The sequence below is a fragment of the Taudactylus pleione genome, unplaced genomic scaffold (genome assembly GCF_031769625.1).
Source record: "Taudactylus pleione unplaced genomic scaffold, aTauple2 ptg001084l, whole genome shotgun sequence".
In the NCBI taxonomy this organism is placed as follows: domain Eukaryota; kingdom Metazoa; phylum Chordata; class Amphibia; order Anura; family Myobatrachidae; genus Taudactylus; species Taudactylus pleione.
In genome coordinates, this window is record NW_028285485.1 from 2,423,806 (window position 1) to 2,440,912 (window position 17,107).

At 47.1% G+C, this 17,107-nt stretch overlaps 1 protein-coding gene across 1 annotated transcript in view; it reads right to left on the minus strand.

Moving 5' to 3' along the window:
• MAEA (macrophage erythroblast attacher, E3 ubiquitin ligase) overlaps positions 1–17,107 on the minus strand; it is a 93,835-nt gene that overhangs the window by 64,385 nt on the left and 12,343 nt on the right. The window contains exon 2 of the mRNA XM_088461641.1: positions 6,059–6,241. Within this exon, the coding sequence (XP_088317767.1) occupies positions 6,059–6,241 (183 nt within the window). The remainder of the gene's footprint in view (positions 1–6,058; positions 6,242–17,107) is intronic.

Sequence of the window (17,107 nt, forward strand, 5' to 3'; positions counted from 1 at the left end):
TCCCCAGGAGATGCAGACAAAGAAGAAGGGACACCTTCTTTGGTCTGAGGAGCAGCTGAACCAAACACCGGATATCCCGGGCTTTGTCTATTGGAAGGAAGATCCTCTGTGATGCCGTATCTAAGATCATGCCCAGAAACAGGAGCTTCTGGGATGGATAGAGATTTGATTTCTTGAAGTTTATTATCTAACCGTGTTGGAATGTGGTTCCCAGATGGGAACGTGGAGATAGGCATCCGTGATATCCAGGGATAATAGGAACTCTCCTGGTTCCAAGCTCGCAATAACTGACTGCAGAGACTCCATTTGGAACCGATACATCTTCAGATACAGGTTCAATGACTTGAGGTTCAAGATGGGCCTGACCGATCCATCCGGTTTGGGTACTACAAACAGGTTAGAGTAAAACCCCATACCTCGTTGATGTTCTGGAACCGGAACTAGCACAGATGATACTACTAGAGACTGGATAGCCTCCTGTAGAACCCTGGCCTTGTCTGCAGGTATTGGCAGACTTGTAGTGAAGAACCGAGGTGGAGGGGGGACCTCGAAGTCTATTCGGTACCCCAGGGAAATTAGTCTGTGGATCCACGGTTCTGGAGACGTCTGGTTCCAAACTTGTTGAAATCTTTGCAGGCGGGCTCCCACTGTAGGTGGTCCCAGGTGGGACGGAAGACCGTTATGCCACCTGTTTCTCAGCTGGCTTAGGCTCCTGTCTACGTGCAACCGTGTGTGGGCGGCCTCTACTCTACTCTTGCTTGGGAGGGAGCCCCTCTGGCTCTCCCACGAAAGGAAAGTGGCGCACGAAAGGAATTAAACGAAGGTCCAGCATAAGCCCTTCTGGGAGCCGGTGCAGTTGACGAGAGGAAGGAAGGCTTACCACCACCAAAAGGAAAAAGGGTAGCTAGAAGGAAACTGGCGCGGAATTTGGAACCGTTTATCCGGTTGTTTCCAGGCCACTGAGAGCTGCTGTTGAAGATGCCTTGAGAATGGAAAAACCGCCGATTTGGTTGTTTATGAAATAATTCACACTCCTGGGATGCAGGAATAACATCTTCAGGTAATTTAAGGATTTTTCCCAAAATTAGAGATTCAACCCCGGGAGAGGTGGACTCTAACTCTAGAGGGATATCGTCCTGTAACGCTTCCTCCAATTCCCCTTCCTCTTCCGTAGCGAGGAATTCTACGTCAGACTCTTCTGACTGGAGAACAGTCGATAAAGGACGCTTTTGTGTCGGTCCTTGTAAGGAAGTGGAGGGAGCGGACACAGCTGTACCCATAACCTGTACCAGGGTGTCTAGAGACTTGGTTAGCCCAGCAACCCAGGGAGGCTGAGACTTACATGCCTCAGCTAACTCAGACGTTAAATCCGTCATTACTCCTACCATGTCAGCGGCCCATGGAGGCGCAGGTGAGGCAATAATAGCCATAGGTGGATCAACTGCTATACAAGCATCACATAACGTGGACCCAGCAGCATGCGGCTTGGATAGTTTATTGTTACACCTAGAATAAACAAACATCCTTTGAGATGCCTTTGTTCTGTTTGACATGGATACACACAGTCACCACACACAGAGGGACAGAGTATATACAGAGGGACAGAGTATATACAGAGGGACAGAGTATATACAGAAGAAAACAGCAGGCTGGCTTGGGACACAGAGGAGGAGACACACCCCACTCCCTTCCCACAGATCAGATTCCCTGCACCCCCAGTGTATTATGCACAGCCTCTGTACCAGAGCCTTCTGTGCTTAACTTGTAGCTTTGTAGCCAGGAATGGGGAGCAAAGGAATCCAGCCTTCAGTTCTGCTGCACTCTTCCTGGATAAGGGAGAGATATTCCTGGATAAGGGAGAGATACAGGCATGAAACAGTTAACAAAACGGCAGCCATGTTGTTATTACAGCCGCTTGTCGCGTATAGTGGAGAGACAGCCCGCGCTGCTTAGGCTCCGCCCCTTCTTCATGCCCTAAGGGCTCCATTATGGCTGCTATGTGGTCCATCCCCCCTCCCCTCCGTGCTACACGCATGTATCAGCGGGGACAGGGGAGAAGCAGGGAGCCGCGCGTGTAGCGCTGTGTACACACAGCTTCCCCTAGACAGCACAGGGCAGCGCCGACAGCGGGCTTCCCTTACACAGCGCACAGGTGTAGCGCTGTTTAACTGTGCTATGCACACACAAACACAGCGCAGCATGCTGTGTTAGCGCTGGGCAGCGGGGCAGGAGCCGGGGGATGCGCAGCTTGTTACTCACTGCGTGTCCCCTGTAGTCTCTCTCTGGCAGGTCAGCAGTCTTCTCTTCTTGTGTGAAGACTTAGCTGTGGCGATAAGGAGCTGTCAGAAGCTCTTGTAATGAGCCCTGTGCACTCCTTCCTGGTGTTTGCTAAAACACCAGGGCGCCAGGTACCCGGACCCCACCTTTTAGATAGGTGGCGAAGGGTACCTATAGGAGTGTAACAGATGCTTTTAAATAAAAAAATAAATAAATAAATGTATTTGCTGGAGCACAGCATAATGTGACCAGCTCCATGAGGCACATTTTCTAAACAGAGGGCTGATGGGGCATAGAGGGGGAGGAGCTTCACACTTCTAGATTATTTTAAAGTGCCAGCTCCAGTTATCCAGGCCTCTATACCCCAGCGTAAGCACCTCCAGTGTCCCCTAGTGGATGAAAGAGAAATTACTTCCTAGAAAGGGTAGTGGACAAGTGGAAGAGCCTCCCATCAGAGGTGGTAGAGGCTCAGACAGTACAGCAATTTAAACATGCACGGGATAGACATAAGGATAACCTTCAGAAGAAGTAAGGATCAATAAGGGTTGAGGTAACAATATTTTTTAAAATGGGGCAGACTAGATGGGCCAAGTGGTTCTTATCTGCCATCAAAGTCTATGTTTCTAAATACTGGGGGGCATTGCATAAGGGGCACAAATACAGAGCCGCTGCCTAAGGAGCACAAATACTGGGGGGCATTGCATAATGGGCACAACTACTGGGGGCATTGCTTAATGTGCACAACTACTGGGGGCATTGCTTAATGTGCACAACTATAGGGCGCATTGCAGAAAGGGCACAACTACTGGAAGCATTGCATAATGGGCACGCTACAGGGGGGGTATTGCATAAGGGCCACAACTAGTGGGGGCATTGCATAAGGGCCACAACTAGTGGGGGCATTGCATAAGGGCCACAACTAGTGGGGGCATTGCATAAGGGCCACAACTAGTGGGGGCATTGCATAAGGGCCACAACTAGTGGGGGCATTGCATAAGGGCCACAACTAGTGGGGGCATTGCATAAGGGCCACAACTAGTGGGGGCATTGCATAAGGGCCACAACTAGTGGGGGCATTGCATAAGGGCCACAACTAGTGGGGGCATTGCATAAGGGCCACAACTACTGGGGCCATTGCATAAGGGCCACAACTACTAGGGGCATTGCATAAGGGCCACAACTACTGGGGGCACTGCATAAGGGCCACAACTACTGGCGGCATTGCTTAATTGGCACAACTACAGGAGGGCACAGAATAATGGGCACTGGCTTTCTCAATGTATTTTATGTGGTTCTGGATTTCAAAATGTATTTTATGTGGATGTGTATTTTAAATGTATATTATGTGGATCTGGCTTGTTTCTGTGTATTTTATGTGAACGTGTCCATTTCAATGTCTTCTATGTTGCTCTGGCTTTTTCTTTCACTTCAACAGTGAAAAAAATATATTGGGAAGTTTATGCAAATTGTGTATTTTCCATGTGCTGGGCTCGCCTAAAAACAGGGGTGTGACACTGTGACACAAGGTCATGTTCCTGTGAATGTCATACCAGGCGTGCGCACAAAAATGGGGCGTGGCCTTTTGACAGCTAGGCCACGCCCCATTTGCATGCGTATGGGATCGGCTCTTCAACTTGACTCCACACATTTTTTGTCTATTTGCCTCTGACTGGTGGGCCACCCCTGACCTAAATGATCCATACTGGGGAAAGCCAGTATGGAAAGGAGAGGGGTTATTAGATCACCAATGCTAGCACATCCTTCATCATCTGCTCCGAGCACCTCGCTTACAGCCACCACTTATACCACAAATACGTCATTCCATTGCGTTCATATACTAAATTCCCTCACAGACTTAATTTGTTCTATTAGGAAGGAAATCAGGAATTGTTCTATCAACAGCTGATACATAACACTCATAATGTTTGCCCAATATAAAAAAAATAAATATATGAACTTTTTAAATAAAGAGCATGAACAACATTACGGTGTCATAGTGAGGGGGGTCTCCGTCTCTGAAGCCACCATCATTACCTTATAAGACACCGAAACCAGAGTTGAGAGTAAATATCTATTAGCTGATGCCAACAGCAAAGCATCCTGAGACCATTCATGTGTGGGGTTGCTTCTCAGCCAAGGGAGTGGGATCACTCACAATTGTGCCTAATAACACAGCCATGTATAAAGAATAGTACCAAACCATCCTCCAAGAGCAACTTCTCCCAACCATCCAAGAACAGGTTGGTGATGAACAATGCCTTTTCCAGCATGATGGGGAACCTTGCCATAAGGGAAAAGTGATAACTAAGTGGCTCGGGGAACAAAACATCGAAATTTTGAGTCCATAGCCAGGAAACTCCCCAGACCTTAATCCCATTGGTCAATCCTCAGGAGACGGGTGGACAAACACAAACCCACAAATTCTGACACACTCCAAGCATTGATTAGGCAAGAATGGGTGGCCATCAGTCAGTATGTGGCCTAGAAGTTGATTGACAGCATGCCAGGGCGAATCGCAGAGGTCTAGAAAAAGAAGGGTCAACACTGCAAATATTGACTCTTGGCATAAACTTAATGTAGTTGTCAATAACAGCCTTTCACACTTATTAAATGCTTGTAATGTTACTTCAGTATACCATAGTAACATCTGACAAAAAGGTCTAAAAACACTGAAGAAGCAAACTTTGTGAAAACCAATACTTGTGTCATTCTCAAAACTTTTGGCCATGGCTGTATAATTGTGTGTGATGAGGAGTCTTTGTTCAGTATTATATAGGACTATACGAAGGCCATAATATATCTATGTTATATAGGACTATACACACACACACTTCATAATAAATCTGTTATATAGGACTATACACACATACACTTCATAATAAATCTGTTATATAGGACTATACACACATACACTTCATAATAAATCTGTTATATAGGACTATACACTGGCCATAGTATATCTGTGTTATATAGGACTATACACAGGCCATAATATATCTATGTTATATAGGACTATACACAGGCCATAATATAAAAGCAGCAATCTTTGTGAAAACCAATACTTGTGTCATTCTCAAAACTTTTGGACATGGCTGTATACCTGTGTGTAATGAGGAGTCTTTGTTCAATATTATATAGGACTATACACAGGCCATAATATATCTGTGTTATATAGGACTATACACAAGCCATAATATATCTGTGTTATATAGGACTATACATAGGCCATAATAAATCTATGTTATATAGGACTATACACAGGCCATAATATATCTGTGTTATATAGGACTATACACAAGCCATAATAAATCTATGTTATATAGGACTATACACAGGCCATAATATATCTATGTTATATAGGACTCTACACAAGCCATAATATATCTATGTTATATAGGACTCTACACAAGCCATAATATATCTATGTTATATAGGACTCTACACAAGCCATAATATATCTGTGTTATATAGGACTATACACAGGCCATAATATATCCATGTTATATAGGACTATACACAAGCCATAATATATCTATGTTATATAGGACTATACACAAGCCATAATATATCTATGTTATATAGGACTATACACAGGCCATAATATATCTATGTTATATAGGACTATACACAGGCCATAATATATCTATGTTATATAGGACTATACACAAGCCATAATATATCTGTGTTATATAGGACTATACACAGGCCATAATATATCTATGTTATATAGGACTATACACAGGCCATAATATATCTATGTTATATTGCAGTGAGCAATCACCTTTCTCTTAAGAACACTTAGTTTCTCCACCACCCCATCCAGGAGGCTGACTACAGAGTCTACAGCGTTGCAGCTGCTCAGAGTCTTCTCCAGCTCGGCCACCACCATAGTGACATGGCTCGTCTCCCGATCAATGTTCTTCTGCGCCGCCCGGAAGCGTTTGTTCAACGTCTCATAAGGTACCTGAGGAAAACAGAAATCAGTATATAACACTGCATAATTAACACTGCACTTAGACATGGCGATATCCAGCTCCAGAAAATACAGCTATAAGGTCTACTTATGTTACCTCCTTGGTATTAATGGGTCACTTACAACGGAAACAGTATGTAATACCAGTGGCTGTTTAGCCGCCAGTTCAAAACCCGATACGAGAAGCCCGACAGCAAGAGATCCAGACTACAGCTGGTAGGTACCCTAACCCTCCCCTCTCCCCCCCTAACCCTCCCTTAGGGGTGCCTAACCCTAATACTCCCCCTAGGGGTGCCTAAACTTAACTCTCCCCCTTCCCCTCTGCCCCTAACCCTCCCTTAGTGGTGCCTAACCCTAAGTCCCCCCCGGGGGTGCCTAAACCTAACCCTCCCCTCTCCCCCCCTAACCCTCCCTTAGGAGTGCCTAACCCTAATACTCCCCCTCTGCGGCTAACGCAAAGGACGCCCCGGACTTACCTCGTTTGGGCTGTTGTCCTTCGATGTTTCAGCGTCGGGATTCAGATAGGAGTCAGTATTTTGATGCCTATCTGAAGTCCACCGTCAGGCTTCTCGTATCGGGATATAGACCAGCGGCATTTAGTCCGCCGGTCTATAAACTGCATCCCGATTACAACACTGTCTCAAATCTCACAAGTATTTTTACAGTACAACACATGGACATATACCGTAACCAATCTGTTGGAGTCTCAGCTCACGTGCACAGGAGAAAAAGCTTTTCTGCGTTCTTACATTTTAAAAGTAACATTCACAAATAAAAAAACACAATGGGACAGATTTTGAGCTGGAAGCAAAGCAAAAAAAAAAAAAAGAAAAACAAATAACTTTGCACCTGGAACAAACCATGTTACAATGCAAGAGGTGAAAATACAGTTAATATTTTGTATGCAGGGTAATACAAATACTGGGCAGCTTAAGTTTTACACTGCAATTTAGTGAATACTTGCCTACTCTCCCGGGAGGCTCCCGATTTTTCAGGTAACCCCCCCCCCCCGCACTCCCAGAAGAGTAGGTAGATCTTCCTAGTGAAGTGGGCAGGATGGTGAGATTTCCCGAGACATTTGCGGGTCTGTAGGAAGGGGGAGTGGCATAATTTAGCCCCACCCCCTCCTCGCTGACCCGTGAATTACAGGGTTTTCCTGTGAAGGGGTGGGGCCTAATGACAGCAACAGTTTGGCCCCGCCCCCCGGCCGGTCCTATCCGGCTGCTACCGGGAAAGGGGTCCTTAAATGTATGTAAGTAGGATTTAGATAAGAGTTTGGACACAGAGGCCCTGATTCAGAGCCGGACGCTCTGACAGAGCGCTCGCTCTGAATCAGTGCCGTCCCTCTTAGTTTTTAAAGCAGCCTCCTGGCCGCTCGCATAGCTGTGGGTGACCACCCACAGCTATAGCGAGCGGCCAAAAAGATGGCCGCGATGGTCAAGACCATCGCAACCATCGGGCTTGCGACGAGACCCTTGTGGTAGGGTCTCGTTGCCGCAAGCCCTGGAGTGCTTCATCAGAGCCGAGAACACTCCCACTGACATCACTTGTGATGTCAATGGGGCCGGCCCCAGAAGGTAGGCGTTCCGATGGGAACGCCTCCGTCTGGGCAGCCACACCCCGGCACGCCCACCAAAGGGGACGTGTTGTCACTCACCATCGACAGCACGCCCCCTTTGTAGCGAGACCCACAGCGATGGCTTGCCCGTCACTACCCGGTCTCGCGCATGCGCACGATGGAGCCGGCTCCCTCGTGTGCATGCACACTGGGCCAACATCGACCCGCTTGCGAGCGCTCGGCGCTCGTGAGCGGGTCTGAATTAGGCCCAGAGATCTAAATCTCTGCACATTTAGCATCTGCTCCACCTGCTTTTGCCCAGGTGCAAAGTTACTTGCTCTTTAATGCTTTACTCCCAAATCAGAATCAGGCCTGAAGTTGGGAACAAGCCCATAACAAACTCTTCATTCTATTATAAATGCGCTTTTAAGGGTCGGTCAGCAGCTTGAGAACGCAATAACAATCGGTTTCAGACTAATTTTTATATATGCATACAAACACATTTTACATGAATATAGGCCTCTTTCAGCTTCCAACATGGCTGTATCTTACCGCCTAGGAACCAAGGGCCTGATTCAGCAGAGGATGGAATTGCAAAGCTGAACCGTCCCTCCTGCATCTGCGATCCCAGCACTGCGACAGAGGTCACAGCCGTCGCGCTGGTTGACCTTTTAGTCAGGCTGCGGTAGCTGAAGCTTACCGCAGCCTGGCTATCCCTTGTCAACCTGCGAGGCCAGGAAGTCTGCGTCTATGGACGAAGATCCCGGCCTCGCCACTCCCGGAAAATGGAGGAAACACGTCCCCTTTTCCGGGAACGCTGCCCGTCCCTGCAACGCCCCGCAATCAGGCAGAGGCATAGCGGGCCTGCGTGCAAGTCTGCAGGACCTGTTCATGGGCAGATTCCCTAAAATCGGGAATTTGTGATTAGCAGTGCATGCAACTGAATCAGACGCCAAGTCTCCACATAAAAGGCCTAAGTAGTTCATATATTCTTTTCCCTTTGTGGTTTCTTTTCTTTAATAGTGTAAATATTTAGCAGTGACTGCTTACATTGTGCAGCACCATTTTACCTAGCTTCTACAGCAGGGGGTAAATTTACTAAAGTGAGAGTTTTTAGAAGTGCGTTTTAAAAGTGATGTTGCCCATAGCAACCAATCAGATTCTACTTAACATTTAACTAGCATCCTTCTAGAAGAGAATAGCTAGAATCTGATTGGTTGCTATGGGCAACATCACTTTTAAAACTCACTTCAGTAAATTTACCCCAGGTGTTATTAATGAAAGAAACTAAATGTGCAAATGTGTCATTGTGCCATAATTATTATTGTTTATTTCCATAGCACCACTATAATCACTCTGCACATTGTTCTGTCTTTATGCCACGATTATTGGGATTATTATCATTATTTGTGTAGCGTTACTATATTACACAGCACTATTTAAATAATCACATGAGCCCCGGCCTCACTGGAACTTCATCTAAATTCCCTTCCACACAAAAACACAAACTAGGGTCAATACGGTCAGCAGCCATTAAACAAACCAAGAATGTTTTTGGTCTGTAGTAGGAAACTGGAGAACCTGGCAGAAACCCACACAAAACTTACAATTGCCACACGGCATTGGGGGGAAAGCAATGCCGACCTATACGCCAATGTTCTGTCCTCCTTAATCTCCTCCCAAAGCCGTCCGGTTAATCTGGCTAATGTTTGATTTTCTCATCACAGTAGAGCAGTTTGGGTATGTGGTCTAGTGGTGGGCTGTTCGCTTGGCAATTCTCCACGTCATTAGGGGAATGGCCTACACATATGTCTCCAAATATAAAGATTCAGCAAAAACATGCTGTAAAAGGCTACATAATACATATGCTAAAGGCTTCTCCAACATGCAGAATTTACCCACTGTATCTACATGTCGTACGTCTTGTAACTAGACAACTCGCTGTCAATTCTCGATGACTTCCGGCTGCTATAGCCATCGAAGACAGAACATACAGTAACCGCGATGTTTGTCAGCCATGATCATGGTGGGGAGGAATCGGGATGCCGCGGAAGGCATTTGCGCCATCGTGATGGCACTTTAACACCAGCAAAGGCATCCTACATCGCCCCTACATTGCGCATTAGGGGTGTGTATAACTTCCCGTACATCGCTCCCGAAAAAAGTATTTTGCATTGCTACTAATTGAATTGACCCTATTTTTTTAACAAGTCAATTATGTACATTGTTTACTATGAACGGCTACATGTCAGACAGCAATTCCTATCTAAATGTACAGATAGGAATGGTCAGAAAGGTCATATTTGGCCAATTATTATAATGCAAATATAATGTATTTATGAGTTAAGGCCCCCATACACGGTGCAATATGCACCTAGCGATGCGACGGCCGATCCCATGGCCAACATATCGGGCGGTACCCCCAACACACGAAGTGATCCGCTGCCCGCCCCCTCTCCCCTCTCCCCGCATACGGCTGCATGGGATGGTACGTCGATACTCCAGATCTTTTGTGCAGACAGAAAGATCTGGAGGAGCGACGTACGACCCCACGGGAGTGCACACTGGCCGATATCATGCCCACACACGGAACGATATAGCGGCGATATAGTTCCAATCCGTCGGATCGGCCGCAATATCGCTCTGTGTGTCTGAGACTTTAGTGTAAACATATACTTTATTACTCTTTTTAGCTCGTGCAAAGAGAGTGACTTTTGCGCCCGATCATCTAAAGTGATGGGAGATCGGGAGGCGATATTTGATGGTTTTTAGACACCCATGTCTTTTTTTCACGCATGTTGCGCCCAAATAGACAGGCTATTGCCGCGTAAAACGGCTAAGCCCATCTAAAGTCCTGGTTAGCTCGCCCAAAAGTTTGGGCGCCCAAAACCAGGACTTTTCGCACATTTCTGCTCGCCATCTCAGGAGGGTGCGAGCAGAAATGTGTCCGCCAGTGACATTCACACCCGAATGGGGCAACAATTGAATTGCTCTTTTGGGTGCCCGTTAGTCACAGTCGCGGGTGAAAACAATTGAATCGCCCCCTTTGTCTATAAAGGAAGTTTGGATAGCTAGCCTGCCTCTGCTCAGGCACGCTGGTACATGTTGTTCCACACCTATCTGGATAGGCATGTGTTGCCCAAACTTGCTGTGGAGTAATCTGACCAGCTCCACTCACAAACAAGACAAGCTGGTAGGCTCCTTTCTTACTCAGTGTAATTAAAGTGCCATTTTATCAGTCAGTGCATATGAAGCCAGGCGGAGACCAATCAGAGTCTGGTTAGACCTGTTTACTCTCCCATGTTCATTATCAAGTATTTACTAGAGAAAAGACAAGAGCAGGAGAGAGATGTGACCTGTAAGATACACCTAACGAATATAAAAATGCACTCCAGCTGATGTGGAACTACACACCGCAAAATATCCTGCCACAGTTTTGCTGCGTGGCAAACTAAGCCGGTGTCAGGGCACCGTTGGACGTGTAGTTCCACAGCAGCTAAACATACCATATTAACATACTGAAGTAAAATAAACATTTCATAAATGTCAAAGGTTTTTATTGACAATGACATTACGTTTATACAAAGTCAATATTTGCAGTGTTGACCCTTCTTTTTCAGGACTTCTGGAATTCGCCCTGGCATGCTGTCAATCATCTTCTGGGCCACATGCTGACTGATGGTCGCCCATTCTTGCCTAATCAATGCTTGGAGTTTGTCAGAATTTGTGGGTTTTTGTTTGTCCACCCGCCTCTTGAGGATTGACCACAAGTTCTCAATGGGATTAAGGTCTGGGGAGTTTCCTGGCCATGAACCCAAAATTTCCATGTTTTGTTCCTCGAGCCACTTAGTTATCACTTTTGCCTTATGGCAAGGTGCTCCATCATGCTGGAAAAGGCATTGTTCATCACCAAACTGTTCTTGGATGGTTGGGAGAAGTTACTCTTGGAGGATGTTTTGGTACCATTCTTTATTCATGGCAGTGTTCTTAGGCAAGATTGTGAGTGAGCCCACTCCCTTGGCTGAGAAGCAATCCCACACATGAATGGTCTCTGGATGCTTTAGTAATGGCATTACACAGGACTAAGGCCCTGATTCAGCGCCGTTCGCTATTTGTGGTCGTTCGTTCAAAAACAAGGGGTGGCTATTCAAATGATCCGTACGCACATTGCGGTCTGTTCACACCTCTAAGTCTGAACGAGCGAGCAAAACATACGCTCGTTTATTTGATAAAAACGCCCCCTGGCCGCTCGCACCATACGTCATGTCCGCTATTTATTAGATTAATCGAGCACATCGAACAGCGTATGAACTGCTCGCTATTCTTGGGGTTGGTTTTTTCAACCGCTATATTGCGAGCAGTTCTGGCTAAAAGACACCCAACTGATGTGGTCGATGACGCTGCTGTTTTAATTATGCACACCCATAAAACGCCCGTTTTGACCTTTAAGCACGCCTGCGTTCTGATCTCCACTCCCTGTTTTCAAGCACCTTCCCCTGTTACCACCCACATATGCCTCATTCTGTCACTCATATTAGCAGACACTCGCTATATAGCGTACAAACGATTTTTGGACGCACTGACTGGTTCGCGCATGCGTAATGAAAACCGTACGCATGCGCAGTTGTGCGAACATCGCTCGGAACGAGTGTACTGCCGCTAACGAGCGGCTCTGAATCAGGTCCTAAGACTTTTGGAGGATGGCCTGCTGTCAAGAAGGGCAGCAAAGAAGCCACTTCTCTCCACGAAAAACATCAGGGACAGACTGATATTCTGCAAAAGGTACACGGCTTGGACTGCTGAGGACTGGGGTAAAGTTATTTTTTCTGACGAATCCCCTTTCAGATTGTTTGGGGCATCTGGAAACACGCTTGTAATTTTACTTCAGTATACAATAGCAAAATCTGACAAAAGGTCTAAAAACACAGAAACAGCAAACTTTGGGAAAACTTATACTTGTGTCATTCTCAAAACTTTTGGCCATAGCTGTAGGTTAATACACAGTATACGTTTATAGAGCAGCTTTGCGCACTCTCTAAGAGCAAGGAGTAAGAAGACACAGCTAAAAAGCATAAATAGAAGGGGGAATAAAATCGTGTTTAATAAGGTTACAGGAAGCTATGTACAGCCAATAATGTAGGACAAAACAGAGAATGGGGAGACTGCGAGCTTGGCATGCTTCCTGACAACAGCAGCATCCTGATCTGCAATGGTAATTTAGCTCATACAGTCCCGACTCACAACGCTTCGCAGCACAGACACTAACTGGTCCATCCGAACCCTCGTAATAAATGCTGGCTCAGTGAGAGCGTGATCCGACTACCCCTCTCCATTTCTCCCAGAGCTGAGAACGTCATGCAGATCACTGAACCAGCGACTAAATGCAACACTTAACATGATAAAAAGAACCAGGCTAAGGGGGTCATTCAGACCTGCTCGTGAGCGGCAGTACCCTCGCAAGCGGGCTGATGCCCCCCACTGCGCATGCAAACGATGGAGGGAGCTCCGTCGTGCGCATGCGCGAGACCCGGAGAGCGACGGGCTCTCCATCGCTCCGGGTCTCGCACCAAAGGGAGCGTGCTGTCGATGTTGATTGACAGCAAGCCCCCTTTGGTGGGCGTGCCGGGGGCGTGCCTGCCAGACGGAGGCGTTCCCGTGGGAACGCCTACCGTCTCAAGCCGGCCCCACTGACATCACTAGTGATGTCCGTGGGAGTGATTTTGGCTCTGATAGAGCCAAAAATCACTCCAGGGCTTGCGGCAGCGAGACCCTACCGCAGGGTCTCCATCGCAAGCCCGATGGTCGCGATGGTCAAGACCATCGCGACCATCATCATGGACACTCGCTATAGCTGTGGGTGGTAACCCACAGCTATGCGAGCGTCCATGAGGACGCTCCAAAAAGAGGTAGGAGGGCCCTGATTCAGAGCGAGCGCTCTGGTCAGAGCGTTCAGTTCTGAATCAGGCCCTCAGTTCCCTGGAACTGATCAGACTATAGACGCAGTTTGCAGATTAACATCTGAATTGCCAGTATCCCAAAATGATGCAAAACTGTGCCCCCTCTTCTTTTCCTCAGCAGCGGATGCACAGTTCTTGGGTTTTGTCTATAGAAGTAATTTTCAAAATTAAAGTGGATAAAGCGATCAGGCCCTGATGAATATCAGTCATGGCGCGCCTCAGTGATATCATTCCAACAGTATGGCATAGAGCAACATACATTCTGTTAGAAGTCATTACTCCTCCTTGGGAAAAGGACAAATCCTGTACTCATCTATACGGTAACACAGTGACAACTGATAAAGTGCTGTAACTCACACCATACTAGCCGACTCACCCAGAACGTCTTGGAGACTCCCGAAAGTTTGGGGAGTGCCAGGTACTCCCAGCAGACTGGGGCACCATTGTGCATCCCATCCACTTCCTAGTAATGCAATTCTCAGGGGCCAAATTAAATTTTTTAGTTCTCCCAGAGGAGGGGGGGGGGGTGTATTACAAATGCTGGTGCTCACAGCAATGGAGTACAATGAGAAGCAAGTGATGGAATAGAGGGCCTGATTCAGAGCCGAACACTCTGACCAGAGCGCTCGCTCTGAATCAGGGCCCTCCTACCTGAAAATGGAGCGGTCTCCTGGCCGCTCGCATAGCTGTGGGTGACCACCCACAGCATATGCGAGCGGCCAAAAAGATGGTCGCGATGGTCTTTGACCATCGCGACCATCGGGCTTGCGACGAGACCCTGCGGTAGGGTCTCGCTGCCGCAAGCCCTGGAGTGATTTTGGCTCTATCAGAGCCAAAATCACTCCCACTGACATCATTACTGATGTCAGTGGGGCCGGGCTCAGACGGTAGGCGTTCCCATGGGAACGCCTCCGTCTGGCAGCCACGCCCCCGGCACGCCCACCAAAGGGGGCGTGCTGTCAGTCACCATCCACAGCACGCCCCCTTTGGTGCGAGACCCCGAGCGACATATTCCTCGTCGCTCGCCGGGTCTCGCGCATGCGCACGACGGAGCTCCCTCCGTCGTGTGCATTCGCACAACATCGACCCGCTTGCGAGCGTCCTTTGCTCGCAAGCGGGTCTGAATGACCCCCAGAGTGTATGCATCCCACATTTCTGTCCTATATATCTTAAAATACAATTTATATAGTCTGTGAATGAATGTCTCCTGGAGGAACCCTCCATCCTTTATGCCAGTACGGGACAATGCTGATCATCAGGCTACAGCACTGAGGCATAAGTAAAGGGTCATACAGCCCCCTGGATGCGTTTCGCTGTCTGGGAAGGAATCAGGGCAGCTAATTCTAAAAGAGAGAGAGAGAGACCTGTGATTTTTAAGTTGACAAATGTGCTGGCTATTTGTGTGGCTGGGCATTAGGTCCACCCATATGCTGAGAAGGGACTTTGAATGCTGTGTGTATGCTGTATATGATAATGTTAGATTGGAAAATCCATCTGCGGACAAAATATCATGTCACTAAGTACTCTCTTTGTTTGGGGCACTCACCCTATTAGAAACAATTTAAAACATAACATTTATTAATACAGTATAAAAAGCATCACATCAAGAAAGAAACAAAAAGACAAAACATATAAAAAAAATGAGAGTTATGGTAAAACTTACCTTTGTTAACTCTTTCTTCGAAGTCCATAGGGTCCACAGGGAGACCTTGGGGTGTAGGTGGTGGATGAGGACACTGGGCACCACGCAGTTAAAGCTTTAGCTCCCAGGATGCACCGGTCCATCCCCCAATACCCTGCCCCCGAGCAAGAGGCACCTTAGGTTTGTGACAAGCCAAAGGCCGGAGGAGGAGGAGAAGAGAATAGGAAGACTGGTACACACAAGAATCACACTCTCATGGAGAAGGAGATGGGAAACCAGTGACCAGAAAAAGAGCCCATATGAAGCCAGGTGCGCAGGGTGGGTGCCCTGCGGACCCTATGGACTTCGAAGAAAGAATTAACAAAGGTAAATCATAACCCTCCTTTTCTTCTTCAGGGTCCATAGGGCTCCACAGGGAGACCTTGGGGATGTTCCAAAGTAGTCATGTAAGGGTGGGCATGCTCCTGCGCTGAGAGGACTATCCGGCGCCCAAATGAAGCATCCTGAGAGGCAAATGTATTAAAAGCATAGAACCTCAGAAAGGTATGGACAGAGAACCACACACTAGACCAACTTACATCCAACTAGTTGATTGGTTGGAATGAAAATCTGGTAACGTATGGGAGTAACTGATGATCAGCAATTTGCTCCTAAATGCCAGAAAACAGATTAAAATGGACGTTCAGACAAGTTTGTTAAATGTTTAATCTAAACTATTTGTTCAAACAACACAGTATTGGTCCATTTTACAGCGTTTGAGAGCAAATTGCTGATTGTATACCTTACCAGATTTTCATTCCAACCAATCAACTAGTTGCCTGGTTGAACAGATAATCTTTAGATGTGTGGCCAGCTTTACAAAGCTGTCCAGCTGAGGCGTCTGCATGTAAGCCTGTGAGATAGTCATGCAAAGCCATCTAGCCAATGTTTGTTTGTTGGCTGGCTATCCCTTCTTGTGAAATCCATAGAGCACAAATAAGGAGTCTGATCTCCGAAAGGAACAGGTACGGTCCACAACATCCAAGGAGGCCTCACCTGCCGAGAGGTCTGGTGATTGAAAGGCCGGGACTACAATTTCCTTATTAATGTGGAAACTAGTAACAACTTTTGGAAGGAACCCAGGGCGAGTCCGAAGTACTGCCCTATCCTGGTGTAAAATTAGATATGGGGAGCGAAAATGGAGAGCGTCCCTAAATCTGACACTCTTCTGGCTGACGCTATAGCCAGAAGAAAAAGAGTCTTCGCTGTTAACCTATTGAGTTCCACAGGACCCAGGGGTTCAAATGGAGGACCCTGGAGGGCACGAAAAACTACTGACAAATCCAAAAGGAGCCGCTGGGTCTGTGCCAAACAAGATCTCCCCATTATAGGGTAATCCTTCAAGGCCTTTCTTGGAATTCGCATCTACCTTCCATGGGCGCAGACACAGGGTACGGAGGGCAGACACAGCCGCGGCCGAGACTCTGGAGGTTAGGAAACTGGCATCCAACGTTGCTTCTCAAATATAGGAAGCTGCATCTTGAATGTGGGCAACAAAAGACATCTGATACCTAGAAGCCTCTGAGGGAAAGAGAGTCTTCAAGTGCGTCAGCCCAGCTCTCTATAGCTTCAGCCACCCCTGCAACAGCCATGGTTGGACGGGCAACAGCCACTGAAAGAGAGTATATATCTATGGGTTCCCTCTAGCTCCGGCGGCAGGC